The following is a 25,728-nucleotide window of genomic DNA, read 5'->3' as shown; positions in this document are numbered from 1 at the left end:
TCAGTTTTCTAAGCAGTAATTTCTGTCGTTCACTCATGAGTTACGCAACTCTAGGTGAGCCTTGTGTTTGCCACTCAACTTCTTTGCCACGGCCACAGTTGGCCCCTGGGCCAAACCAACAAGCTAAACAAACTGAGGGTCAAACAAAAAACGGGCAACTATAAAATCTTGTAAGTGCAAAATTGATATTTTCAAACTGAAAGCAAACAGAAATACCGCCCGCACAGCAAAGACAAATCCCACACACTTTCCCAAGATTAATCGACGAAATTTTCCAGAATGGCAGTTGGGCTTTCCACATGCAAATAATTTGCGGCCAACTGAACGAGTGTAAACAAACCGCCCAACTGTGAGCAACTGTTGGTGTTGCAGATAGAAAGAAAGTTTCACAAAAACTTTTCTCAAATCTGACACACACTCACATTTAGAGCAACCGGTGTGTGGGCTACCAATTGGGTCGGGTCATTAAGAAAAACTCATGGCATATACATCAAAGTCCCAAACAGAGCCGTAGGCGGCGTCGCTGATGACAGATAAAGCGAGCAGCTGTCGGTTTGTTTGATTGCAAAAGTTGTAGAGAAACTTCAATTACCTTTCACCTGCCAGCGCAAACAACAAGAACTATCAATATCAAGGCAAGGCATTTTCGTCATACACAATGCAACTGGCAAATTTACACGGAAACATGTGGAACAGAGCAATGGAAAATATCAACAATTCAAGGCTGTTTAAATAGTTGCTCGAATAACGAATCGGTACTCAAGTTAAAACTAAGCTATATATGGAACTTATTTATAAAAAATATATGAATGGTTGGTATTTTCACCCGCGACGGTGGAAAATTAGTGGAAATTAGTTGATTGAAACTCTTATGTTTATCGTCTGACACACTTTGAAACTCATTTTCCAGAATCTGTGTACAAATTTACTGAAAACACATTGCCTAAAATCCACCTCTTCTTAAAGGTTTCAAATTTCAACTTCAACGAGCAAGAGGTAGGTGGTAAAGTGATGACAAAAATCGTAGCCAATGCAAGGCCGGGCTTTATATACATATAATTAAACATATAGCCAACAGCCAAACACAGAATCAAATACAGACCACGAATCTCGTGTTTTATTGCATATAATCCAATTTGGTTTAATCAATGTTGTTCGATGTGAGCTACACGCTTAACAAGATGTTAATAGTGTGAAAGGCGTCACGTCCTCGAATCGCAATTATATTTAAATTACAAACCTTACAAGATAGGTCTGTTACTCGGAAAAAGCCCAACCAAAAGGCAGGTATCCGTACAGAACCTGCTCCTGACAATTGTAAATTAAACAAATGTCAAATTGCAACGCCAACTTGGCTGCGCTGCGGATGTTCTAAAACTGTTGGGAGAATTAAGGGTAACAATCAATAACGAAAGTACCCAAGCGACGTGAAAACGTGGCTGTTGGTTAGCTACAGGACCAAGGACGATGCCAGGCAAAAGGAAATTGAATTGCATTTGAAATGCATGCGACGCATTTCTTGGCTCTTACCTGCCGCTTAAATGGGAGGCGATATGTGTTTGGGCTTATGTCAGCTTAAAGAGAATTTGTAAGCGATGAGCTTTAGATGATTTCGCTAAAATGCATTTCAGCTGAATTAACACAGCAATGCGGCACTATTAGACAACCTCAACACTGAATAACTCGAATATGTCAAAGATATTCTATCTATAATAACTATTTTAGCTCGTTTGCATTAAATTTTGCTTCAGCCCAAAATATCAACTTGTTTAACATGATTATATTACAAGACGTTTATGGGCTGGTGTAAACCGACCAGCCGCGGGTATAATAACAACTAAGTTAACGCCCGGGATCAGGGCGGCAGATTGAAGGTTCAAGTGCACGTTGCGAGCAGCGCAGCAGCAGGATACGAGGGTAAACTTTGAGCATCGGCTTCGTCAATATTATGCAAGGGTAGTGCATACAAATTTCATCCTTTTTTTTTTGCATACCATGAACTCATCGAAAACGGCTTAAAGGGTATAATATCCTTATGCCAATGTACTTAACTGGCGATAAAATACTTCTCTGACCCTTATCAAATATATGCGTGAAGAGACTATATTAGCTACAGACAAAAATATGACGTTTTTGTTTCCAATCGATAAGAATCGATATTTCTATTATCTTAACTTTGTCTTCTTTCTAAGTTAGCTAGACTATAACATTAGCTCAGCGATATACTAATAGTATCTGCTAGTCGGGCACTTCCGACTAGATTATACTTGTTTGTCCCTTAGCCAAGTTAGCCATTGCTTCTCAAAGAAAGGTTCTACGAAGCTATGGCTGAAAGTTTGTGCTGCTTTCTTTCGTGTCACGAGTACTTGGAATTTACTTTGGAACTATGCAGTAAAGAAAATGTATAATTTTTAATTATTTTATAATCGCTCGTGTCGTTAGAGGCAAATAATAATTTTCTTAAGAAAAAATTGAAAATGGGTCATTTGAGTATCGTATAAGGGGAGGAAGCGCATCGCTAGCCGGAAGTGCATGCAGCACAGCTGAAGATGCAACAAAACGAGGCACAACGTTGGCGCATATTTAAAATGTTGCAGGCGCACTTTGCGGCAGCCATAAGGCGGGCTGTTGCGATAATCGCTAGCTATTCTATGTAAATTGGGTTTTGTTTGTTGGCTTTGCGGGCCACAACAAAAGGCAAAGTGGGCGTGAAAATGGTGTTGGCCTAATGTTAAACCGATAAGGTTACAGCTTTAAGAAAACATTTGGCCATGGCAATATTAAATCAGAGCTCGTCTCCAGCCAGGCCAAATTATGCACATGATTGCGTTAATCAAGTTAAATTGGATGCTGTCAGTAGGGGAGCAGTTGAAACATTTCATTTGTGATTTCTGTTGGGTATCTATCCATGAACATTTTCTTTTATTATATTCTTTTTCTTTTTTTGGCTTATCGAATTGTTAAAACACAGCACTTTTTATACGCTAACATTTAAAAATGTGTATATACAAATAGGATTTGCTTTACTCAGCTGAGCAAAGTAACATTGCTTTCGTATATAACAAATTGGCGACTGAAAAATTATTGAACTAACTGATTTAGATGATAATACCAATTCACGTAAATGAAGGGCAAATAAAAATTGCATAGTCATTGACTAGCCAAGTGGCAAGCAGCTCCTTGAGCGCTCATTAAATTGTTAATGCGGTTTTTGGGCTTTCATGCCGCATCAATGTTCTCGTGAAACCTAACAGACAGGCTGACGCGCAGCTGAGCCTGAAAATTGAAATTGAAAATGCAATAATAAAATTGTCAAAAAAAAAACATCAGACAGAACATACATATGTCACATATGATGTGGTTAGACAATTCTGTAAGCCGAAAGGCAATTGAATTATACGCGAAGCTGCTTGTTTTGGCAGTTAAGATATTTGACGCAGCTTCCGGTAGCCGAGCGGAAGCATAAGACTGACTGGCAACCTGCTAACAGGTTACTCTTGTCGAAGCCTAATGAAGTTAACGTTCTTGCCTCGTGTGTGCAGCCGTTTTATATGCCGCAAGAGAGTTGGAAGAGGGTAACTTGTGATTCCACTTGAGTGGGTAGCTGTTGCAAGCTTGTGATTTTAGTTAATACCCTGTAAACAGAGTAAAGGGAAATATTTGCATGGTGCAATGTTCGCAAGCTACGTCTATTTCCATAAATTACAAATGCATATCTCCTGCATATCTAAGGCTTCAGGCTTAAATTTGTCTAGCTGGTTTTAAGAAAGTGTAACTAAGACGTCTTATTCTAATACTATATTAACCTTCACTCTGGGAAACATTCTAAAGGTTTTCATAAAAAAAAAGGATTCAAATTCAAGCCAGTTTACCAAATTTAAATGAATAGTGTTTTAAATGTCCATATATACACAAAAGCGCCGTTAAGCGAGGCGCTGCCAACTTACGAGAATGCAATGCTATGGAAACGTGAAGATGCCACCTTGGGAAAATAAGTTGAATATCTTTCAGCATTTGTAAGCATGACAACTTTGTAAGCAATGGGTCGGGATTGGTGTCTGTTTTGGTGTCTCTTATCAGGACTGCGATTACGGCGACGCAACGTAACTTTATTTCGCACTTTATTAAATATAAGCAATTGGATGTTGCCACTAACGCGATGCCGGCATGTTTGCCTAGATTCCTACAGCAACGACACTAATTGACGATGAATGTTCGATTTGTTAACTATCGTCAACGCTTCGAGCGAATTAGAGCTGCCAACAATCGATGGCAAGTCAACTTGTATATTGAAATCTCGATTTGGCGGGAGCTATTATGTATTTTAAATGTATGAAGTAAAACACAGCAATGTTTAGTTTTTCCCACCTGCTAGACTAGTTTCCCAAAAATCCGTCTTAGTAACTATAGAAAACTATTTATCAAACGTAAATTGGGACTTACCGATGATGTTTGCTCTTAGCGGAGCGTTCGGCGAAGGAGCTTGGGCAAAAATTGAAACTATTAAGTCGATTGTCATTTATCTGCACTAGCTGCTGGATCTGAACATTTCTGTAGAGTGTACAAAAGACAAATTATTAAAGAAGCTGAAGAGTATTATGAGCTATGCAAAACTTACTCGCACTTGTGCGGCGTGTCGCAATCAAGCAGAGCTTAAGATATCCTAGGTCGCCTCAGCAAAAAAACAAATTTTTAGTGTGAATACTATTGGGTTTCGTAGATGGGCTGATTGATACGGGTGTTAACATTCCGGTTAAATAAGTCTTATGATTTTTGTGCTCGTTCGGATTGCAAGCGCATACGCCGAAAGACAATCCATCTAATTGCTGTAAATCATATAAGAAAACATGTTGTAATTTGAAAAAAGAAGCTTGGATCGGAAGAGACCGAAAAATACAAGCTCGTAAAGTATGTATATAGATTATTGGGCAGCCTCAACAACCGATGGCTAGATCGCCATCTCGTTCTGAATATTTGCACAAGACCATTTTACAATTACAAGCACAGCAATATATGTTATTGTTTCAGTTTGTTTATTTGAATATATACACTCAGTCCAGGTCGTCTTCTGCATAATAACCAAAATTTAAGCGTATTTGCTCATACAACAGGAACATAATAATTGTATACGGAATCATACGTAACATACTCGGCGCAATGCCACGAAATAGACCTCTAAAACCAAAGCGCATCATGAACCTTAACTTCTCAGAGGTGGTATTCAAATGACCGCTTCCCTTGCTCATTTGCATCGTCTTGTAAATCTCTATGGGCTGCACCAAAGGAGCACATATTATGGCTGCTGTCAGGGAGCTCAACAAGTGCAGCACCTTACAATCATCTCCCAACTTAAAGTAATGCATATACATAGTTTTGCTCTGCAGATATTAGTTACTAATGATATTATAACAAAGATAAAACAAAGATAATAGCTGACCTGATCGTACATCGCATTTTGGCCAATAGTAACAACCGTGGAGCGAAAAAATGAGCTAAAACCGCCCGTGTAGAGTGCAGTAAAGCCCTCCTCCCGCCAAACCCTGTAGAGACCATCAAAGACATTTCGATAGTTTCGCCTATATTTCACTTTCAGCGCTCGATCCACATGCATACGAGTGTTAATCAACTCAAAGGGTATGCCAACACCAGCCGCCATCATGCCAGATACGCTCGCTACACATACTTTGTGCAGAAACTCTTCTTCATTAACATACCGCTTACCCAAATCGTACAGGTGAAATCGCATTGTCGTATAGGTAACTTGTCGTAGGAGTTGAGCACTGAGACCATCATATAGAGATATGAATCCTGCAAGTGAATCCGATTGACGAGACATTCAATTATATATGTCTACAGGAATTTGCAAGTAATGCCCAATTAGTCACCCACCGTGTCTTTGGATGGCTGTTTTCGTTAGTTTAATCATGGTTGTGTCTTTCTTAAGAAACATCATGCGTGTCTCTAGCAGATCAAAGGGCGCCACTACAAACTGCGTCAAGGCGCCGGCTACACCACCGCTCCACCAGCGCGGACGGAGTCTGTAATAGGAAGCCGTTGCATATTTCTGGATCAAGTTAAACATTCACATGTGCTATTTACTTTCGGCTGGTATCCGAGGCATTGAGCACTGTGTAGGAGTTCGCCAGTTTGATGTCCTTTTCTGGTGTTCAGGGCCTATGTTTTGCAACAATTTTTCAGCTTCAAAGCAAACTGGTACAGACTACACTGTTCTGTAACGCTTCTCAACTTCCGTCCATTAGCTGCCACACTAAGCTGGGCAATTTAATTGCAATCTGACGTTGAAGTGTGAAGTGAATTAATAAACAAATGCAATGAAGGAACTAGGAAGCTAGGTCCAACCTTGCAGTGCCCCAAAAGTTGGCTGCAGATGTTGCAATTTCGTCGGGTGATTTGGCATAGTTTTGTGGAAGCGCTCGAAGTTTAAGGTAAGCCTGGTTCAGATCAGTTGAATTTCGTTAAAGTAAATTGCCGAGAAACGGAAATATGATTCAATGTTGAAAACTATATATTGACCAAAATTTAGATAAATATCAAAATATTTATTGTGTGACGTTGACAGCAAAGGCCTTTGTCTGAACAACAATTGGTTCCAGAAACTGGAAAAAAATATCCATCTTGTAATCAATGGAGAAATAACGAACGACTAGAAACAACGACTAACAATGACCCACGGAAGATTGAATACCCAGATAGTATTCGTATTTAAACACTAGCTGTACATAGACATTGATTATTGTGGAATCCTTTAGAAGGAAGATAAACTGATATTGCCAAGCTGATATGTATAATTCATCGGTACGGATCACCAAAGTAGGTACAAAGATTTACATATTTTTTACATTAACTCGAGAATATAAGTTGAAGCTTTTGCCACATTGGTGCAAAGTCTTATTTGAGTCATAGCAATACGCACATTGTAAGGTACTGGCTGACACTGAGGATCGGGAGTTGCGACGACCACGATGGTGGTCCGGTGGTGTGGCATCCACTTGCGTAGCTTGCGTAGTGGCGCCTTTCGATTTAGTCAAGACGCATATGCAAACACAGACGACAAAGAAGGGAATGGTACAAACAGCCATAAAAGTCATTAAAATAAGAGGTGAGACGATAAGGATGCTTGGCCTTTGTCCAATCATCCTGTTTACCCTCCCTATGTAGGGTATTTAGGCTTCTATGATGGCTTCTCTGCGGCTGCCATTCGTCAAATGACATGCACTAGCCTGCGTTTTTCTCTGTATGAGTGCGGCAAGGACCTCGAAATATTTAGCTCTTCTAATAGTTTAATAAGCAAAATTGTATTGGCCAGTATTTCGGGCTCTATCGGATCACTTGTTGGTATACCATTGGATGTGATTAATATTCGCATGCAAACCAATATGCAAGTTGCCGATCATGGAAAGCGCAAGTATGTTAAGTGTTCAAGCCATATCCAACATTATATATGCGAAATGATCCCAGCTACAAACATTTTATCGATGCGCTAATACGCATTCCCAAGGAGGAAGGCTGGATGGCCTTATACAATGGTGGCTTCGCTGCGGTTCTCAAATCAGCCATTGGGACAACCGGTCAGCTTGCGGTTTACGATCATGTGTGTATTCGGTTTCAACTGAATTTGCCGCATTTATACTCTATTTGCGCTATTCTTGTTAACAGGTCAAAAGTGAGCTTCACACTCGATTTATGATGGATGACGATGTGTATTTGCATTTAAAGAGTTCATTTATCTCATCAATTATCGATGCGATTATAACGCAGCCATTTGATGTTCTCAAGACTTTAATGATGAATGCACCTCCCGGTCAGTTTCCCACGGTTGTTCATGCCATAAAGTATATGATGCGTTTTGACTTCTGGGGCCCTTATCGGGGTTTGGCTCCGACAATCGTGCGCAAGGCACCAGCTACGATATTATTGTTTTTGATATACGAACAGTTGCGCATTAACTTAGGTTATTTACCGTTGGAGAGTCAATAAAATAAATTCGTAGTAGTACACCCAATGTAACTAATTTATATTTATACTTTTCAACCCAACGAATCCCATGTCACCCATACGATATAGTGATCCGATCCGGCCTGATCTGCTCGTTGACACAGGCAAGCCGACAGACGGACACAGCTCTATCGAGTCGGTCCTTGTTCAAGACTTAATATGCATTAAACATATACATATAATACCCTCCACAAGAGAGTTTTAAATGTTAATATTCACGAGAATTGACTAGATAATATGCTAATATGCACACACAATTTTAAAGCTTAGTTTTATTACATTCCGATTGATTGAAGTTATCAGAACACAAATGGTTCGAGGCTCCAATTCCTCTAACTTTCACTGGAAGAATCCAATTCGGATGCTTTTTTATTTGGATTTTTCAATTTGGTTGAGTTGTAATCGCAGTGTTTCTTGCAGCTAAAATAGGCCAAAATGCAACCAAAGACCGGCCAAAATACAGCACAGCAGCACGTGAGAGACACAATAAGCCACATGCCTATTAGAAGTCCACCAGTTGCAATATCAGCTTCAAGGGCAGGTTTATCCGGTGACTGTATAGTATCCATTTTAATAATGAAGTCTACAAATTTGACAATTTGAGTCTGGTTATTCAAACCAAATAATCGAAGCACACACAGATCAGGTATACTTAATATACTCTTTATATACCGCGGATAAATATATATGGAAATATACATACACGAAAGGGTAGAAGTTTATGATCAGGGATTAATATTAGAAGAACAACGAGATTCACACTTCGAGGCGATTGTAAAGTCTTGAAATTAATTAAGGATCGTGATTTTAAACGCATTTCGGCAGGTAGTCCACACTGAAACACAGCTGTTGCAGGGTCAGACAGGTAAGAGGGTTTTATGGGGCTTAACAGGTACACTTGAATATTCCAATCTAGCTTGGACCACTATCCATTAAAGTTGTATATAACTCAACTTCACAACACAACGGGCTACAGTCAAACTGAAACATTCGAAATGTCACGTCGCTGTCAATCGCGCTTCATCTTTGAGATGACAGGAAACACGAGGATCTTTCGTCACCAGCGTATGATCAACAACCAGATTATCAACTGCCCGACCTGTCATAGTCTCGTCGGAGCAAATGAGCCCTACAGCCATCATTGGTTGGGGAGCCAAGATGATCAGCACATCAACTTGGGCTTGGACGAGAAGCAACTGCTGAAACGCATCGAGCGGGAGCGTATTGAAACATTTTTGCTGTGCGATGAGAGTGCATTGGATCGCACCAATGAGTTTTTATTGGAGGCTGGCATAGAAGCCATACCACAGCTACTGCGTTTTCTGATTTATGAGGCAAGCCGGCTGGAGTTGACTGTTGGGTTCTATGTGAATGTGTCCAAGCAGCACATGTACTACGAAAGCACTCCTGTAAAAATAGACCATCATCTGGATATAAAGGAGACGGTGGACATGGTGTTCTCAATATTGCTGGAGAAGATTAGCAGCTTTGTGCTAGTGCAGCAACGCGTTCCATTTGAGGCATGCACCATAAAGCGCTTGAAATTGACTGTAAAGCGCCAATTGCAAGGACAACAACAGATCCCATTACAATACCGTGTAAAATCCGATACACGTTATACGGATAACAAAAACACGACATGTGTAGACCTTGAGCTCCTCTCAAAGAGCTTTAGAAGCTATCACGGCCAACGCTTTGGCCACTTTCCAGTCTCCCTGAAGGTAAATCTCTATTGCTTGCGTGTCTGTGCTAGCACCAAGGAGCTCTATGCGGTGCCATACCTGCTCAGGAGCGAAGATGTCAACACTACGCCCACATTTCTCATACTAACTGATGTAGCTGGAGAATTTCAAGGCATGCACGAGATAAGAAATGTGCGTCGGTTTCTCAAAGCAGATACAAGGGATCATATGCTCGAGTGTCGCCAGTGCAAGTCACATTTTGCAGATCGGTTACAGTTTGCTCTGCACAAACAAATCGATTGTGGAGGTGGCTTTATGATTTGGCAGATAAATCCAGAGTCAGTGGAGCTGTATGAGAATTGTTTGTTGTTGCCCAAACAGTATTTTAAGTTCGCATGGTTTGGCATTAGAAATTAAATAATTCAACCGATAAGTAAATTATTAAATATAATAAATTTAACTAATAAACAATAAAACAGAAAATGTTGCAAATTCAATTTGAATATTTGAAATAGTGCATCATCGCGCCAATATATCGATAGCTTCGATAACAAAATGTAAATTGAATGGCAAACGCCTATCGCCAGCCCTGGCAACGCGCCTCAAGTGCGGCACGATTTTGTGAATGGCCAAAACACAAGCCTCATTTGCTCTGCAAGATCGAAGCTATAGAAACAAATTGAACGTTCAACTCGAAAACATGAATCCCCTGGATAAGATACATGCACTGGACGAGATTGAGAAAGATATTATACTTTGCATGCAGAGTGCAGGTAAGCGGCATTTACTCTTGTTATTAATTTTTCAACTGACAACTTCATCCCACCTCAAAGGGCAAGCGCTGCAAGAGCTCGGCAAGGAAAAGTCATCGCAGAAGAGTGCCGAGACGCAGTCTCAGCAATTTCTAAAAAGCCTGTCTAGCGTTGAGTCGAAGCTCTCGGAACAAATCAACTATCTCACACAAGTTTCTACCGGCCAGCCGCACGAGGGTTCCGGCTATGCTTCTGCCAAGGTGTTGCAAATGGCCTGGCATCGCATACAACACGCACGCTCTCGCGTACGTGAGCTGGAAGAGACCAAGGCCAAGCACTCTCATGCGGCCAGGCAGCAACAGAAGCGACAGCAGGAACATGCTGCCGCACAGCAACAACAACAACAGCAGGCAGCTGCAGCCGCAGCTCAACAACAACAGCAACAGGCAGCCGGCGGCGGCGTCTGCGGCTCGGGAGCTGCAGCTGATGGCGCTGGAGCTGGCAGCGGTAATACGGCTAGTGGCAGTAATGCAGCCAGCATAGCCGCCGAATTGGGCGGTGGCCTGCCACCGAACTGATAGCATATTCCGATTAAATTAAGGATATTTTTTGTACCCATTAAACTTAAGTTACGTTTTTAATATCTGTTTGGCTGTTACCTTAAATCCGGTAAGCTACCGCCTTTTCCGATGCCAAAGAAGTTCTGCTCACACACGTATCGCACACATTGCAGGAGAACATTCCGCTCGTGACGTATATCGGGTGCCAGAAGCTTGGACAGCATCGTGTTCTGGTGGCTTACGCGACGCGCTCGCTTGTAATTCAAGCCTGAGTGTAGTTTCTTTGGTGCAGGACGCTTAACATTTGAAATAGTATTTGATTGGCACTTTTCAGTTGGTTTTGGATTAATGTGTTCTTTTGTTGTGCTGGGAATTGGATCTGTTTCAGTTTTGCGCTCAATGGGCAATTCCTCTGGCCCTTCGTCGCCAGAGCCTGAGCCATTTTCAATATCATTCACGGGCATTACAGGGCATTTTAGCGCTGGCAGATCTATGGCCTGCACATCCGTTCCTAGCTCGACTATTGTGTCTATAGCTGACTTAGGTTCTACCAAGGTTACTGGAGTCAAATCAACCTCTTCATTATTATCGGCGTCCGATGTTTCATCTTCATTCTCGCTGTCTGTTCCATACATGCCCAGCATACTGCTCAATGCATTCACCTTGTCTTTCTCCTTTGTCTTAACATGTTTGTAATCAGTCATTTTGCTTGTTCCGCGAAACGTGGACGAGCAGGATGAACGTTGGCTTATAGCATCTACAGCAATAGGTTTTTCGGTTGTCAGTGGCTTCTGAGGCTCTATTCGTGCTACCGGAGTATTACTATTGTTTCTGGGCTTTTTAGTGTTCTTTGGATGATCCCTGTGATTGGTTTGTGGACGCGTCCGTCGCCGGTCCTCCGGCTTACCGAAGCGCGTCTTAGATGCCTCAAGGCGCTCGCCGCGTTTCAAGCGCTGCTCCTTGGCCTGTTTGGCAATCTCCACATTTGCCGCAGTTGGAAATCTGCGTTGCAATCAAATATTAAACTCGAATCATTTACTTAATTGTACATTGAATATTTACCTCTTGCAACGTTCCGCACGCCAGGCGGCAACGTCCTCAGGCGTCCAAACCTTTTTTACGGTTTTGTACAAGCCCGTTATGTGGTTTGCCTCAATATGATGCTCCAAAATGCTGGCCATGGCTGCAAAGCTGCAATCCTCGGCAGGACATTGCTCATGCTGCTCCAAATGCAGTCTCATATCTTGCGCCGTAGCCAACTCCATGCTGCAGTTGGCACAGTATTCGGTACTTGGCGGCGCTCTGCTTGAAACTGATTGTGCGACATTGCTGTTCTGTGAACATAGTCGGATTAATATAATGTTTTATCTAAGTTAATTGCATGTATTACCTGTTGATTCTCTGATTTTAAAAACTTTGGGGGCACCGTGCTCCCACGCGGTCCGTACATGGGAGGCGGCTGTTTCGCACGTGGAAGCAGAGTCATACCACATGGAGTAAGGTAATGCAAGTTATTCTTGGTGGGTTCATGTGAATTTTTATTGAAATTTGGCGAAGGCAACGAAAATTTTGGCTCCATTTCGTTTTACAGTTCAAAAACATGTGTCGCAGAGCAGAGTGTATTTTCGTTACTTGTTAAAAGTAACGACTCGTTACCCAAGACACTGAAAACACAAAATATCCGAAGTTATCGTAGCAGTCAACAGCAATAGAAAATATTAGCGAGATTCCCGAAACTGATTTATATTTCGTCAATCACATGTTCACAGTTGCTCCATACCAAAAGTGCAGTGTGACCAAAAAGTAATTGAAAACTATGGTCAAAAGCAAGATTAGCTGATGGTGTGACCTTTTCAAGAAAAATTATTCGGCCACACTTGGCGTTTACGTGCACTCTAATGCAATTTCAATATGGATGAACGTCACATGCTATTTACATTTCAAGTTTTAATAATAAATAACTACAACATATTTTGCAAGCAAACTATAATTATTTCTTGGAACGTTTAGAACTGTTTCGTCAAAAGATATTTAGGCAACGACTTTACAGTTATATTTGAGTCTATAAACATCATGCACGTTTGTATGTATTGCCTTGTGAGGCTTACAAATAAACCTCAACAGAAAGGCTGCTAGCCCATTCGTAATTTTAGTAACTTAAACAAATGATTTACTAATTGAAATACCTGGCAACTACTTACAAGAGCATACGGCGGCGAATTACTCTCGAAATTGAATCCAGTGGCCGCCAACTGGCACCGAATGAACGGCTTAAATTGCGGTCATCATGCAAGTCATTATTGAACCGCTGTTAATGTGAATGGGAAAAGTAAATTAGCTCACTTTAAAACAAAACAACAGATGCAATCATCACTAAGTACAACTTACACTAAGCAAAATAGAGCGGCGGCTTGCTGTTGCTTGCTTAAATTATAAATTTAATAAACTGCACAAACTCCATCGGATTAAACAGTCACGACATGCGCACGCGATATAAAATATCGATAGTTACATTTTCGACTCTATGCAGCACTTCAAACAGCTGTTGGGAGTCGACAACAGTGTTGCATAGCGTGCACGCATAGACACCAAGAAGAAAGTGCAGGTGTGCAGTCATTTATATATACAACGCATTAGGGTTTAGCGTAGTCTTAAAATCTAAGCAAATACTTAAAATCAACAACAATGCAAAGCGTGCTGAATACTGTAAAAGGCACAGCGCTCAATGTAGCAGAATATTTAACTCCAGTCTTGAAGGCAAGTATTGACTTTTGGTACTCATTAAAGACGCGAGTTGATAGAGTGGGAGGAGGATTTGTTAATTAAAGGAAGACTTTTTCTTCGACTTTAACTTTATTGCTTAATTATTATTTATTTGTGACCGCATTCACTTGCAATATTGATGTATTAATTCAATATTCTATTGTGCGTTCTGTCTTATCAATTCATTTGTTTTCTCTATCTGTCGCTCGGGCGGGGTTTGAGTGGCGACGCATTTGTAATCAATTTATAACTAATTCATTTTTGATTAGGAGTCGAAATTTCGCGAAACTGGCGTATTAACACCAGAGGAATTTGTGGCAGCTGGTGACCACTTAGTCCACCATTGTCCCACTTGGCAGTGGGCGGCGGGCGATGAAAGCAAAACAAAGCCGTACTTGCCAAAGGGTAAAGAAAAACTAGAAACTAATATTAATTAATTAAACTTACCACAGCCAATTCAAATGCAGATAAACAGTTTCTGATAACACGAAATGTGCCGTGCTATCGCCGCTGCAAGCAAATGGAGTATGTGGGCGAGGAGACACTGGTGGAGGAGGAGTCTGGCGACGGCGGCTGGGTGGAGACGCATCAATTAAACGATGACGGCACCAATCAAATCGATGAGAAAATATGCGAACTGACGCTGGATGAGAGCAAGGTTTGATTATATTGTCGAACAAACAAATATGGGCTCAAGACATTCGTTTTATCTTTCAGGACGAAATGCACACGCCCGATAGCGACAAGACGTCGCCGGCAACTGCGGCGCCAAATGATGATAATGAGGATGATGATGAAGCCATTGACATGGATGCATTTGAGGAGAGCGGCATGCTGGAGCTTGTCGATCCCGCCGTGGCCACCACCACGCGCAAGCTAGACGCCGAAACGCTGCCCAGCAACTCAGCTGGAGCTGGAGCTGCTGCCGGAGAGACTGCTGGCAGTGGCGACTCCGTGCTGCACACACGAACCTATGATCTGCACATCACATACGATAAATACTACCAGACACCGCGATTATGGGTCGTCGGCTATGATGAGCAGCGCAAGCCGCTTAACGTTGAGCAAATGTACGAGGATGTTTCCCAGGATCATGCCAAAAAGACTGTTACAATGGAGTCGCATCCACATTTGCCTGGGCCCAATATGGCATCGGTCCATCCCTGCCGCCATGCAGATATTATGAAGAAGATCATCCAGACCGTAGAGGAGGGCGGCGGCCAGCTGGGCGTGCATTTATATTTAATTATATTTTTGAAATTTGTGCAAACCGTCATACCAACAATTGAATACGATTTTACGCAGAATTTTAACATGTCCTAAACGGGACAATTTTAAGTTCAATTTGAGAGCAATATAACAAATAAATTATGCATTAATTATAACTAAACAACGTATACTAAACGTATAATAAAAGCAATCGCTGCGGCATACTCAAATTTATGCTTCCCTAATACAATAGAGAATTTCAATAACTATTCCTTTTTATGTTTTTTTTTTTTTTTTTATATTTACGTTTTATTACATTTGTTTGTTGTTGGTTGGTTGGTTGCTCGTTTGAAACATCTCTGAGATGACATTTTTACGTTAACGTAGTAATAATAAACATAATTATGCATATAGTTTTTTTTTTGTTTTTTGTTTTTTTTTTTTTTCGTTTAGGTAGTTTTGTTTTCTGTCTAGTTAAATGATTTGCTTAACGCTGTTTGCTTGCTTCGAACAAATTTAAAACTTACAACAGGTGTGTGTGCCTGTGTGTGTGTGTGTGTGTGGTGTTCTTGCAATATACTTATTAAGCTTCAATGCACATATAACTTTGATTTATATTTGTTATTCTTTTTTATATATATATATATATACGTATATAATATAGTTATATATTATATTTTTTTTTTTTTTGTTTTCATACTTGCTTAAAAATTAAAATCACTTTTCATTTGCAATAACAGGTTCACATCGTAATTAACTTTACAATAAACTTGCCCTACGCCATTGCCTATAAAATAAGACCCATTACACATTTTTACTTCATGCAGAAACGCACAGTATGCCCCATACTTTAGATATAGAATATACATTTTCTTTTAACGAGCTTTAAAAAACATGCTGCCACTTACGTTGAACGCCAATGCACAGCGCATATATACATATCTATATATACATATCTATGTATATACCGTATATGTTACATACATATGCATATATATATATATATATAGCATATCGTTTAACGTATCTTTAACGCTGCTTAAATCTTACTCTAAGCCAACCTATGCTCATTTAATTACTCTTAGAATGAAATCTAACCCATTTTAAATGTTTCCATTTAGATTTTATCTATTTTACAATACATACAGGAGTTGCATAAACGTCTAAAAATCTAAATATTTATTTAGTATGTATAACTAGGCAACCTACAAGGTCTTTTCTCCTTATACCTTTCCTTAACTCGCTGCTTAAATCCTCATTCATAGATTTTCCAACCATTTCTAAATTTAATGTTGCCTTAAAAGATTTTAAATTTACTGCAATTAATGTATTCGTGTGGGGGTTTATTTTGTTAATTTTATAAGGTACATTTAGTTTAAGCGCAATACCAAAGTCAAAAGTCGGGGGCTTCATAACAAATTAAGTAGGCAGGTCACAAAAAGAAAAAAAACAACAAATAAAATAAATATACAAAAACATAAGCTAATTGTTATTTACATTAATGGGAAATGGGAAATATTTGAACCAAGGCCAAGCAAGCGCTTTAAATATTTGCCAACAATTTCTACGACATTTTAAATTTCTTGCAGCTTCCCGCCTACTTTTGGCTTTGCCCAAAGTTTTTTCTTATAATTTTGAAAAGTATTTCACGAATTTTAAATTTAAATACTTTTGTAGAGCTTAAAAGATTTATAGACATGGTTTTTTTTTTTAACAAACAAAAAAAGTGGGTACTGATGTTGGTTTTTCAGGCGTAAATCAAAGAAATCGGTTCGAACAACAGGCTTTAACACAAAATCATAAAAAAAAAAAAAAACAGAAAATTATTCTCCAATTGAATTACTTTGCATTTGGCATGTTTGCATAAAAATTATTAACTGTAACGCCTAAGGGCTATATGCAAAGGCATATTTGTTGCTTAAAAACAAAAAAAAACTTTAATTTTTTTTTTTTTTTGTTACTCCGAAATAAAATACAACATATTTTTGAATTCTTTTAGAAATAAGCAGCTTTACACATTTAACATTAAAACAATAAAATTATAATCATTTCGAAATTTGTTTGTAAACTTATGCGATATATGTTTATAATTATTTATAATATCTAATCATTGTTTTTGTTAATTTGTATTTTCTTTTTGTTTTAGGTTTTTTTTTTTCTTTAAAGAGAATTTCATGCTCTGGCTTTCGATTTTTGTTATTGTTGTTTCCCGTGTTGCAGGTAGTTGCTTGGATAGTTACTTAAACTTTAAACAAAAAATGTACAAGTATTAATTTTTTGTTATACACGAAGATGACAAATTTTGTTTTAATAATGTTCTCTGTTTAAGATATTTTATGTTTAGAGTAGACGCAAATACTATGTAAGACAATTGGCGCGAATAATAAAAGGAAAAACATTTATAAAAAAAAAATTAGGAAGTCTGTTAAAATATGTCAAGGGGAGAGCGGGATGGAGGGTTACCCAATATATATATATATAATCATGCTATATATATTTGAGTGTGTGTGTGTGTGTGTGTGTGTGTGTATAGATTTATATAAAATAAAATTTGTTATGCTCTTTACGTTCTAAAGAAAGATATTTTTGCACTTTCCACAATTTTAGCTGAATTTGAATATTCTGAACAGATCCTTCAGAAGAGACATGACTAAAAGTAAACACAACTTAAACGAAGACAAATTAATCAATTAGTTAAACATACGGTAAAGCTAGTCATTAACATAATAATAATAATTAACATTGAATCAACAAATGTGTGTATGTGGTAGTTGGTTGTTGGTGGTAGTGATGATCATTCTTCCTTATGCATACATATTCACATATATCCTTTATATATATATATATATATATATGTAAAATTCATGTTCTTCGCATAGCAATCAAGATTTGATTGGTTGGTTTGTTTGTTTTTTAAACTTTGCGCTTGTTTGCTTTTGTTTTTGTTTATGTTTTTGTTATTTACATATATTTCATAAAATGTTTAAGTATTCTTTTCTTTTTCATTTGCTTTTTGTTGTTGTTGGTTTTCTGTTTTTGTTGTTTTGCTGTTTTGTTTATTCGTGGAAATGCGCTCCGCTTACACTTTCCGCTTGGCATGCAGCATCTCCATTAGCAGCGTCTGCGTGGGCGCACTGCCGGCACAGTGCTTTGAGTACAGGTGCTCCTCGCCCCGCGCGGCCATGGCGTGAATTTCCGGTAGTATGTTCAACAGCCTCCTGAATTTGTCCTGCAATAGCAAAACGTAGAGTTTATTTACGTTCAAGTGAGGCGGCGTTTTTAGGAAGTGCTCACAAACATCCTACTTACATTAACCGAGGGATAACACGTCAGTGTATAATCCAGCAGCGCAGCCTGCACATTCTCGTGACCCTCCACGACGGTCTTTTTGTTCACGATTCCACGCACATCTGCAAGAGGTAGCATTTTGTTGCATGGCAGAGCTAAACGGTTGTCGTTCCTACTAAATACTCACCTGGATTTAAAAGTATTAGGAATTTCATGCACACATAGTCGCCCATATCGAACTTCAGGTCCTGCAGCTTATTTTGCAACTCGTTAAAGTAGTCGCCCAGCTGTGGCACACCCAACAGGCCGAGGCTCATCAGGTTGAAGACCTGACCGTTATTCAGCTGCGTCTCGTCCGGCAGGCCGTTGTGTATGCGATGATGCAGATGATCCAGCACAAGCATGTCCGACCACGAGTGCTGAAGCAGCTTCATCTGATCGTCCACCTGCAAAAAGTCGATGGCATGCACAAAGTTAGATAAGTTTGACTAAGCTAATCGCAAACAAATCTCAGATATCGGTCAACCCAATGCTGAAAATATGGTTTAAGGCGAAACGCAAGGAGTTACCAGTTATTGGACATGAATATGATCTAACTAAACTAAATGCCAAATTGTATGTCTTTAGTTCTCATAATTCTCAATATCTAGATGTTAAGTCGAGGCTGGATATAAACAGGCATAAATTGTAGTCGATCAATGTCTTCTTTCATCTCTTAAATACGGGGTATTTGAAACGTGTCAACGACTAAGCTTTTTTCTGAGTGTAGCTTGACACGCGCTCTCTCTCTCTCTCTCTACCTCTCTCTTACACACACGCTCTGCTGCGGTCTGAGCGCGTCGTCGCTTAGTTGCGTCACTGACGAGCAACGTCGACGCTGACGCCGACGTCGACGTCGCAGCGCGTCTCGGCTGTTGTCATCGGCGCTGGGTCTGCGTCTGACTGGTTCAGCTTTGGTTGCTAAGTAGGTCAGACGCCAAATGAAATCGAAATTCAATGCAGATTTGGGCACCCGACATCGCAGCAGTCGCTGTCGCAGTCGGCGTCGCAGTAGCGGTCGCGGTCGGATCGCTGCCGCTGCATTGTTGTTGCGTTTTTTTTTTTTGGTTTTACATAATGCTTCGCAGACTTGGCCCCTAGCTTTAAAACTGGTTGTGGCTGTTAGACAGGCTGTGCTCGTAGTTGTTGTAAGTAAATAAATACACGCTAGCGTGTTGTATGCTTGGTAGCGGGGGCAGTGGGAGGGCGGCATACCTTTAAGTCCTTAAAGAAGACAGTGTTTCGTGCCCAGTCCACTTGCGAGAACAGATTCTGATCCAGCACTTTGCACATTAGCTCAAAGAGATCCACTTCCACCTGGTTGTACGTCTGCTTCTGCAGCAGCGCAAAGAGCTGCGTCTGCCATTCCCGATCGTCGATCGATTGCACAAACTCACGTATCATCGGCGAGACCCTGCAGGAGAGCACACAGTGGCAGGAGGTGAATTAAGTAACATAACATAACGATGGGCAAATCAATAACTGTACTTAAAGCTTAGCTCGCAGCTTTCGCCACGCGCAACTCACCTCAGTGGCTCGATGAGCGCATCGGCTGTGCTCGATGGATGTGTGCCCGAATCAAAGCTTTAATTTGAGAACAAAGAGAAATATAATAATAAAGAGACGAAGATTTCTTGCAATTGCAAATGATTTAGAGCTCCTTGACTCCCAAAAAGAGAGAAGACTACGTAAGACTACTTTTAAATATCATCAGATCATATATTATGCGAAATGTTAAAGAGAGATCTTTAAAGAGAGATCTTTAGGAAATACCCCTAAGAAACACCTTTCTCGAATATCTGGAAAAGGCTTCTTTGAATGAATAGGCTATAAATTGGTATTAAATATTTTCGAACTACACTTATCCCACATTTCCCCAAGTAAATCCCTAATAGAAGCAAGAAAGAAACGAGATACTTCTTCTTCTTCTTGGCTCAAATTAAAATTCGTTACTCTCCCAAGTAACTTCCTAATAGAAGATATAAATGATCTTTTCCAGCTCGTATGAACAAAGATAATAAATGATATATATATATTCGTTTTATGATCCTTGCCGCTTTCGAGTTTCGGTAATTGTTCAGTTCTTTTGGGCATTAATGAATGGATGCTGGGGCTAGGTAAATACCACAATTTCGATTCGGCTGTGTTCTGCAGAGATCCAGGTCCGGTTTCGTGGCAACTGCTGTTGCTGTTGCTGTTGCCACTGTTTCCGTTGCGTTGCAGGCCGTCGGCGAGATTGTTGCTGCCACCTCCGCCGCCGCCGCCGCCGCTGCCGCTGCCGCCGCCGGCGTTGTTGCCTCCTCCACTGCCCCCGCCCCCGCCGCCGATGCCGCTGCCGCTGCCTGTGCTGTTGTTGTTGGTGTTGTTGTTGCCATTGCCCAGCGAAGAGCTGCCGCCGTTGCCGTTGCCGCCGCTCAAATTGCCAGCATTCAGGGGCGTGGCTATCACACCGCCCGCGCCTGCATTCACCTGGCCCAAGGCGATCGCAATGGGGCTGGGCGACGAGTCCGGCGATTGCGTGAGTGAGGATACCTGCAAATTACAGGGTATTCATTAGTTTCGTTCCAGCCGATCGTCTAGAACATTTGCACTCACCTGAGGTATTTGAATTTCTTGCTTAATATTCATATTTGGATATGCTTGCTGATAGCCCGGCGACAGCGGCGTCGGCTTTATGTCCGTGCCTATCGAACTGCGCAGCGCCTGCAGCGCCAGTTGCCGCTGACGCATCACCTGCAGCTTGCGCGCCCGATCCCGCTTGTACATGGGTCCAAATTTGTTCCGACCGCCGCGCATGCGATCCGCTCGAACCGCTGCAAATAAACCGAAAACGAACGAAGGATGGGATTAATATTATATGCAAATAAACCTATTTATAATGTGATATCTTGTGATATATCGAAAAATCCATCTCTCCTGAGTGGAAGATTTAAGAAAAACTTATTCCTAGAGTTCTACAAAAAAACTTCATTTATACAAGTTTCGAACGAAATTCCACCCGCAATAGGTGGAAACAAAATTCAGATCTATTTCTTACTCATTCTCAATGATCTTGTGGAAATTCATTTTAGGTGCGTTTCACGCTTTTCGCAAATTCCACCCCTCGAAAGTTTATCTTTCGGCTGCAAGACCTTGCCTTTACCTAACTATGTGAAATATTACTCTAGAAGTGAAAGTATTTCACTTTTTCATGAGCAGAAAACGGGTGGAAAATTGATTTATACACTTTGAAGCGAGAAACTTGCACCGGGCAAGGGGGGAGGTGGGAAACACCAGCCTAACATCTTGTATGTAGACAACATATCAAATTATATTAGAGATAAATTTCTCGATTCCAATATGTCACAGCCCTTCTATTGCTGTTTAATTGTTACGTGACAGGACAATTATGAAATATATATATTCTTTTTGAACTGAGAAATCTTTCCCTTTCGGAAGGATCTTTTTGAAAAAATTCCAATATATCGAACTTTAGCATAGTGTGGATTTTCAGCAATGCCATACAAGTAAGAGAATATATATGTGTGTATTTGCATATGTTTTTGTGTCGTTCAAAAATACATATACATATGCATATACATACACACATACATAGAAAAATCTAAAGCGTTAGAAAATGTGTGTTTCGTATGGCAACAGCTACAATGTAAGAATGCCGCCAAGTTCGTCGCTCTGCGGAGTGTGACGGGAGGTGAGGGTAGGGGAGGGTGAGGGAGTCATGTGCACCCAGAAACATAAACAAACAGACGACACAAATACAGATGCAGCGGCCCCAATGCGGATGATGCAGCAGCGTCGCGCACTTGACTAGAAGAGGTGGGAAAGAAGGAACAGGTAGCCAAGGCATGTCGATAATGAAATACCCTAACCGTAAGGGCTTCGAAGTGATTCTCTTAAATAACTCTCTTACCGATTAATTATGTACATTGGATCAATAAAAAAATATACATGCACACACATACATAGCTAATGTTCAATGAGAATATGATATTATTGATGCCCTTTCAAAGGGCAGAAGAGTAAACAGTTGTTGCGGTAATTGTACGGAAAGTGCCGTTGTTTTAGAAATGCGCGTGGACTCGCACACACACACACATGCGAACGAGACCATAAAATATGCATTTCAAATGCATTGCTACAAAACAAAATTGCAGTGGTTTTTGTTTCTCCTCAAAACAAGTAACTGTAATTTAGGTCAAGCGTATTGTTTACAAATAATCAACGCGCGTGTTTGTATATGTGTGAATATATATGTATGTATGTATGTAAGACCTACACACACAAATGTGTGTTGAGGCAGCAAAACGAATGCACACAAATTGGCGCTTTGTACTCTTTTAACGTCAACGTCGCTGCCAGCGCAACGCCAGCGTCACAGCGCAGAGCGCACAACATCACATGGCCAAACACAAGAGAGAGAGAGAGAGAGAGAGAGAGAGAGAGAGAGCGAGTCGCTCTCGCTCATTATGCTTGCGTATTGCGGCTGTCATGGGCCGACGCTATTGCCCGCCAAGGCATGGCAACTCGAAAAGCTTTCTATTACGACATTTGCTCGCCAACTCTTTCACACGCACACATACATACATAGACATGGCCACTGGCGCTCGGCACTTGGCACTTGGCACTCACGGCTCTGCCGCATTAGACAATTTTGTTGAATGGAGTAGGTCAAGGACAGTTTTGTGAAACTGGGACAACATGCGCGTTGTTGTTGCCGTCGTCGATTGAAACTCTCACTCTCTCGCTCTCGCTCTCTCTCGCTCCTCTCCCCATTCCGATGATAAACTCTCACTCACACTCTCACTCTTACTTATTGCTCGCTCGTCGGACCTACTCTATGTGTGTGTGCCTGTGTGTGGCTTGCCGCCGCGTGCTTACAAAGGCCGCACCATCTTAGGCCAAGACAATTTATGTTGAGTTTACACGAGTTGTGGACATCTTCTTCTTTAAACGGTTGCGTGTGTACTTCGTGTGGGCAGGACAGTGTAAATATATATGTATACGCGCGAAATACGAGAAATATAAAATTTAAATGTAATTTTTACAAGGTAGCCTTAAACGGCGGCTGATACCTTAAACTTTAATCGGGCCCATAGAAAAAATCGATTGAAAATCAAGTTCCCAGTAGAAACCATCGACCGGAAATTGAGTTCACACGAGTTGCTTGCAAGCTTAACATATAATAATATAAACTTATATAAGCCTCCTCAAAAAACATCAATAAAAGGATTTAGCTGATAAGCAACTTAAAGGAAACTCTATTAGAGAGAGTTTCATTAGGCACACACGTCGTATGATTGATTTCAAGTAAGAACAAGTGCATATTGCGTATACCAAACGTGGTCCATATGACCAGAAATATTACCAAAAGAATGCCATGCTTTTTTGAACAGATAATCAACATACAAGAGAACTGATGGGATGAGCTAAATGAATAATTAGAATGGGACTTAACTTTTACATGTTAGTGTATAAATTGATTAGGTTATCTGATAATGAAGGATTATTAATGAAGTTGACTTTCTGAGATAGCCACTTTAATATTGTTAAAGCAATTGTATTATCTTTAAGGCAATTCAATTATCAACATTAGTTTATTATATAAATAGCATATGCATAGATATATATATATGTGTTCAATCTAACTAAGCATCACATTCTGTTGGTAATTCCAACAAAGCAAAGTTATATCAACGTAGAAAGGACCCGACTAATAAACTTGCTTTTATGAACACAGAAAAATACGTCGCGCAGTCTACGCAGCAGCTGGGCCAATTCTATCCTTATTCGCTTATCAGCATCGGTGTTTGTTGTCCGATCTTTATGAAACTTTCAGTTCATGCATATGCAAAAAGAAGTATTTTTGTAAATATGAGTGAAACGGGGGGAAACATAAAACTATAAACAAATATTCCTGCTTTTGCTATGCATACTATACGAAATCTTACATACCAAATTTTGGGGCAAACAGTTCCAGAATCCATTTCTATCGATATTTTAAAAATGGAACGTATAGAAGGATGCATTTATCAAACAGCAAGTTTTAGTTCAGTTTAAACAGACTGTCATGGCTTAGTCGACTCAACTTGTTGTCCTGATCAAGTAGAAATATACTTAATGCGGTTGGACTTGCCTCTTTCTGAATTTTACATGGCTTCTTTTTTTTTTTTCGTCATATTCCTTTCAGATCGTACAAGTCAAAATTACATGTGTGTATAGATTCAATAAGCCCACAAATATATTTGAGACTGACACGAGTTACATAAAGCCAAGTCTAAGCTGGGTTTAGCAATTCGTTCATCGTATTGCCATGAGGTCTGATTCACTTTTTCACTTTGCTCAGAGACTCGTCAGTGTACTCATGTGTTCAACTGTTCAAACCGAAACAGTTACAGGGTGTATTTCCAAGACGCACATATAGATAAAATACAAAATTCAAGCAACAACAAAAGAGAGAAACAACAACAACAGCGACAACAACAACAACAAGTTTCCCATGTGAGTCACTCTCATTCGATTACAGCGGCAGTTATCATGACGAGTTTGGCAAAACGTAGGCACTGAGCCAAACCGGGCTGAAGTTTAAGTAAAAACAAAACAGCAAAAGCAAAGCTGCCAGCAACAAAAGTGCCGCAATTATAAAAGCGTTGCGCTTGGCAAAGAGCACAGCGAAGGCGCTCAATGCTACTGCTGCTGACGAAAGCGTCAAGAGATTACGACAGAGTTGTCATAGCGACGACGATGACGACGACGTCGGCGTTGGCGTTGGCGCTAGCAGAGGCGGCAGCGCAGCAGCAGCAGCAAAAAAAAAAAAACGCAAGGACGGAACGAGTGACCACACTGGCAAAAACGTTCAAAATAACTCAGTGAGTATTAACAAAGCAGAGTGCACAACATGAGCGTCACGACTAGGGGATACCCTGTACTCAGCTCTGCATTGCCGTACCTATGCCAAAACATGCTAAAAATGCGTGTTAATCGATATTCAACTTATCGATACAATTTTAATGAACCTGACCTAGCAAAGCCGAAATCTTATTTGACCTGCATCTATACACAACAAGTTGCAAATCACCAAACCAATATACTCTTCTGCCAACTGCGAACAGAATATAAAAATAAAAGCCAGAAAACGTGCACAACGACAGCCCCATGTACAAAAAACAGCACAGCGCAACGCGACGCAGCGCAGCGCAGCGCTCTCTACATGTTGCATTGATTGCACAAACACAGACGCCAGTTTATATTTATATATCACGTGCACGCACACAGCCACGCTGCGGAATCTAGGTCATGAGCGCAAGAGACGGCACTATGGGGCCAATCGCGCCAATGTGCAAACGAGATGGCAACACGCCTAACTACATACATATGCACATTACAAATAAACTTATTTGCGAGCAATATGTGTGTATAAAT

At 40.5% G+C, this 25,728-nt stretch overlaps 7 protein-coding genes across 11 annotated transcripts in view; 4 read left to right on the top strand and 3 right to left on the bottom strand.

Moving 5' to 3' along the window:
* Positions 1–13,509, bottom strand: part of Nufip (nuclear FMR1 interacting protein 1) — a 39,287-nt gene extending 25,778 nt beyond the window's left edge. For 2 of the 3 annotated variants that reach the window (XM_070208120.1, XM_070208121.1), the window contains exons 1-5: positions 13,399–13,509; positions 13,212–13,318; positions 12,401–12,674; positions 12,073–12,344; positions 11,110–12,012 (exon numbers count right to left, since the gene is read on the bottom strand). In XM_070208120.1, coding sequence (XP_070064221.1) covers positions 11,110–12,012; positions 12,073–12,344; positions 12,401–12,589 — 1,364 coding nt within the window. In that variant the 5' untranslated portion in view covers positions 12,590–12,674; positions 13,212–13,318; positions 13,399–13,509. Of the gene's footprint in view, positions 1–8,268; positions 8,600–11,109; positions 12,013–12,072; positions 12,345–12,400; positions 12,675–13,211; positions 13,319–13,398 lie in introns of those variants that run through there. The other variant, XM_032434298.2, reaches the window with a different exon arrangement.
* LOC6622917 (mitochondrial dicarboxylate carrier) lies at positions 5,015–6,540 on the bottom strand. The gene is made up of 5 exons (XM_002048001.4): positions 6,361–6,540; positions 6,100–6,293; positions 5,890–6,038; positions 5,438–5,808; positions 5,015–5,378 (listed from the first exon to the last, which is right to left on the bottom strand). Exons 3-5 carry the CDS (start codon positions 5,951–5,953, stop codon positions 5,052–5,054), a joined length of 762 nt encoding a protein of 253 aa, XP_002048037.2. The 5' UTR covers positions 5,954–6,038; positions 6,100–6,293; positions 6,361–6,540; the 3' UTR covers positions 5,015–5,051.
* On the top strand, positions 6,842–8,018 carry Dic4 (Dicarboxylate carrier 4). Of its 2 annotated transcripts, none has more exons than XM_070208124.1 (4): positions 6,842–7,120; positions 7,189–7,426; positions 7,480–7,612; positions 7,678–8,018. In XM_070208124.1, exons 1-4 carry the CDS (start codon positions 7,057–7,059, stop codon positions 7,996–7,998), a joined length of 756 nt encoding a protein of 251 aa, XP_070064225.1. In that variant the 5' UTR covers positions 6,842–7,056; the 3' UTR covers positions 7,999–8,018. The 2 variants fall into 2 exon arrangements, with proteins under 2 accessions (XP_070064225.1, XP_002048036.3); XM_002048000.4 differs by having other exon boundaries at positions 6,843–7,120; positions 7,180–7,426.
* Positions 8,651–10,182, top strand: LOC6622924 (protein terminus). The gene has a single exon (XM_070208123.1). The coding sequence runs from the start codon at positions 9,012–9,014 to the stop codon at positions 10,113–10,115; it is 1,104 nt and encodes a 367-aa protein (XP_070064224.1). The 5' UTR covers positions 8,651–9,011; the 3' UTR covers positions 10,116–10,182.
* Positions 10,324–11,091, top strand: MED11 (mediator complex subunit 11). The gene is made up of 2 exons (XM_002047998.4): positions 10,324–10,471; positions 10,532–11,091. The coding sequence occupies exons 1-2, from the start codon at positions 10,324–10,326 to the stop codon at positions 11,026–11,028; spliced, it is 645 nt and encodes a 214-aa protein (XP_002048034.2). The 3' UTR covers positions 11,029–11,091.
* A 57-nt stretch (positions 13,510–13,566) lies between the features above and the next one.
* Positions 13,567–15,212, top strand: Atg3 (Autophagy-related protein 3). The gene is made up of 4 exons (XM_002047996.4): positions 13,567–13,767; positions 14,043–14,178; positions 14,241–14,431; positions 14,491–15,212. Exons 1-4 carry the CDS (start codon positions 13,696–13,698, stop codon positions 15,094–15,096), a joined length of 1,005 nt encoding a protein of 334 aa, XP_002048032.1. The 5' UTR covers positions 13,567–13,695; the 3' UTR covers positions 15,097–15,212.
* Positions 15,213–18,045: 2,833 nt separating this feature from the next.
* ftz-f1 (ftz transcription factor 1) overlaps positions 18,046–25,728 on the bottom strand; it is a 43,538-nt gene continuing 35,855 nt past the window's right edge. For both annotated transcript variants that reach the window (XM_002047995.4, XM_070208119.1), the window contains 7 exons: positions 20,905–21,122; positions 20,435–20,841; positions 19,837–19,893; positions 19,525–19,723; positions 18,458–18,716; positions 18,292–18,392; positions 18,046–18,211 (listed from right to left, as the gene is read on the bottom strand). In XM_002047995.4, coding sequence (XP_002048031.3) covers positions 18,062–18,211; positions 18,292–18,392; positions 18,458–18,716; positions 19,525–19,723; positions 19,837–19,893; positions 20,435–20,841; positions 20,905–21,122 — 1,391 coding nt within the window. In that variant the 3' untranslated portion in view covers positions 18,046–18,061. The remainder of the gene's footprint in view (positions 18,212–18,291; positions 18,393–18,457; positions 18,717–19,524; positions 19,724–19,836; positions 19,894–20,434; positions 20,842–20,904; positions 21,123–25,728) is intronic.

The sequence above is a fragment of the Drosophila virilis genome, chromosome 3, assembly GCF_030788295.1.
Source record: "Drosophila virilis strain 15010-1051.87 chromosome 3, Dvir_AGI_RSII-ME, whole genome shotgun sequence".
Classification (NCBI taxonomy): domain Eukaryota; kingdom Metazoa; phylum Arthropoda; class Insecta; order Diptera; family Drosophilidae; genus Drosophila; species Drosophila virilis.
This window is presented reverse-complemented; position numbering and strand designations above follow the sequence as displayed.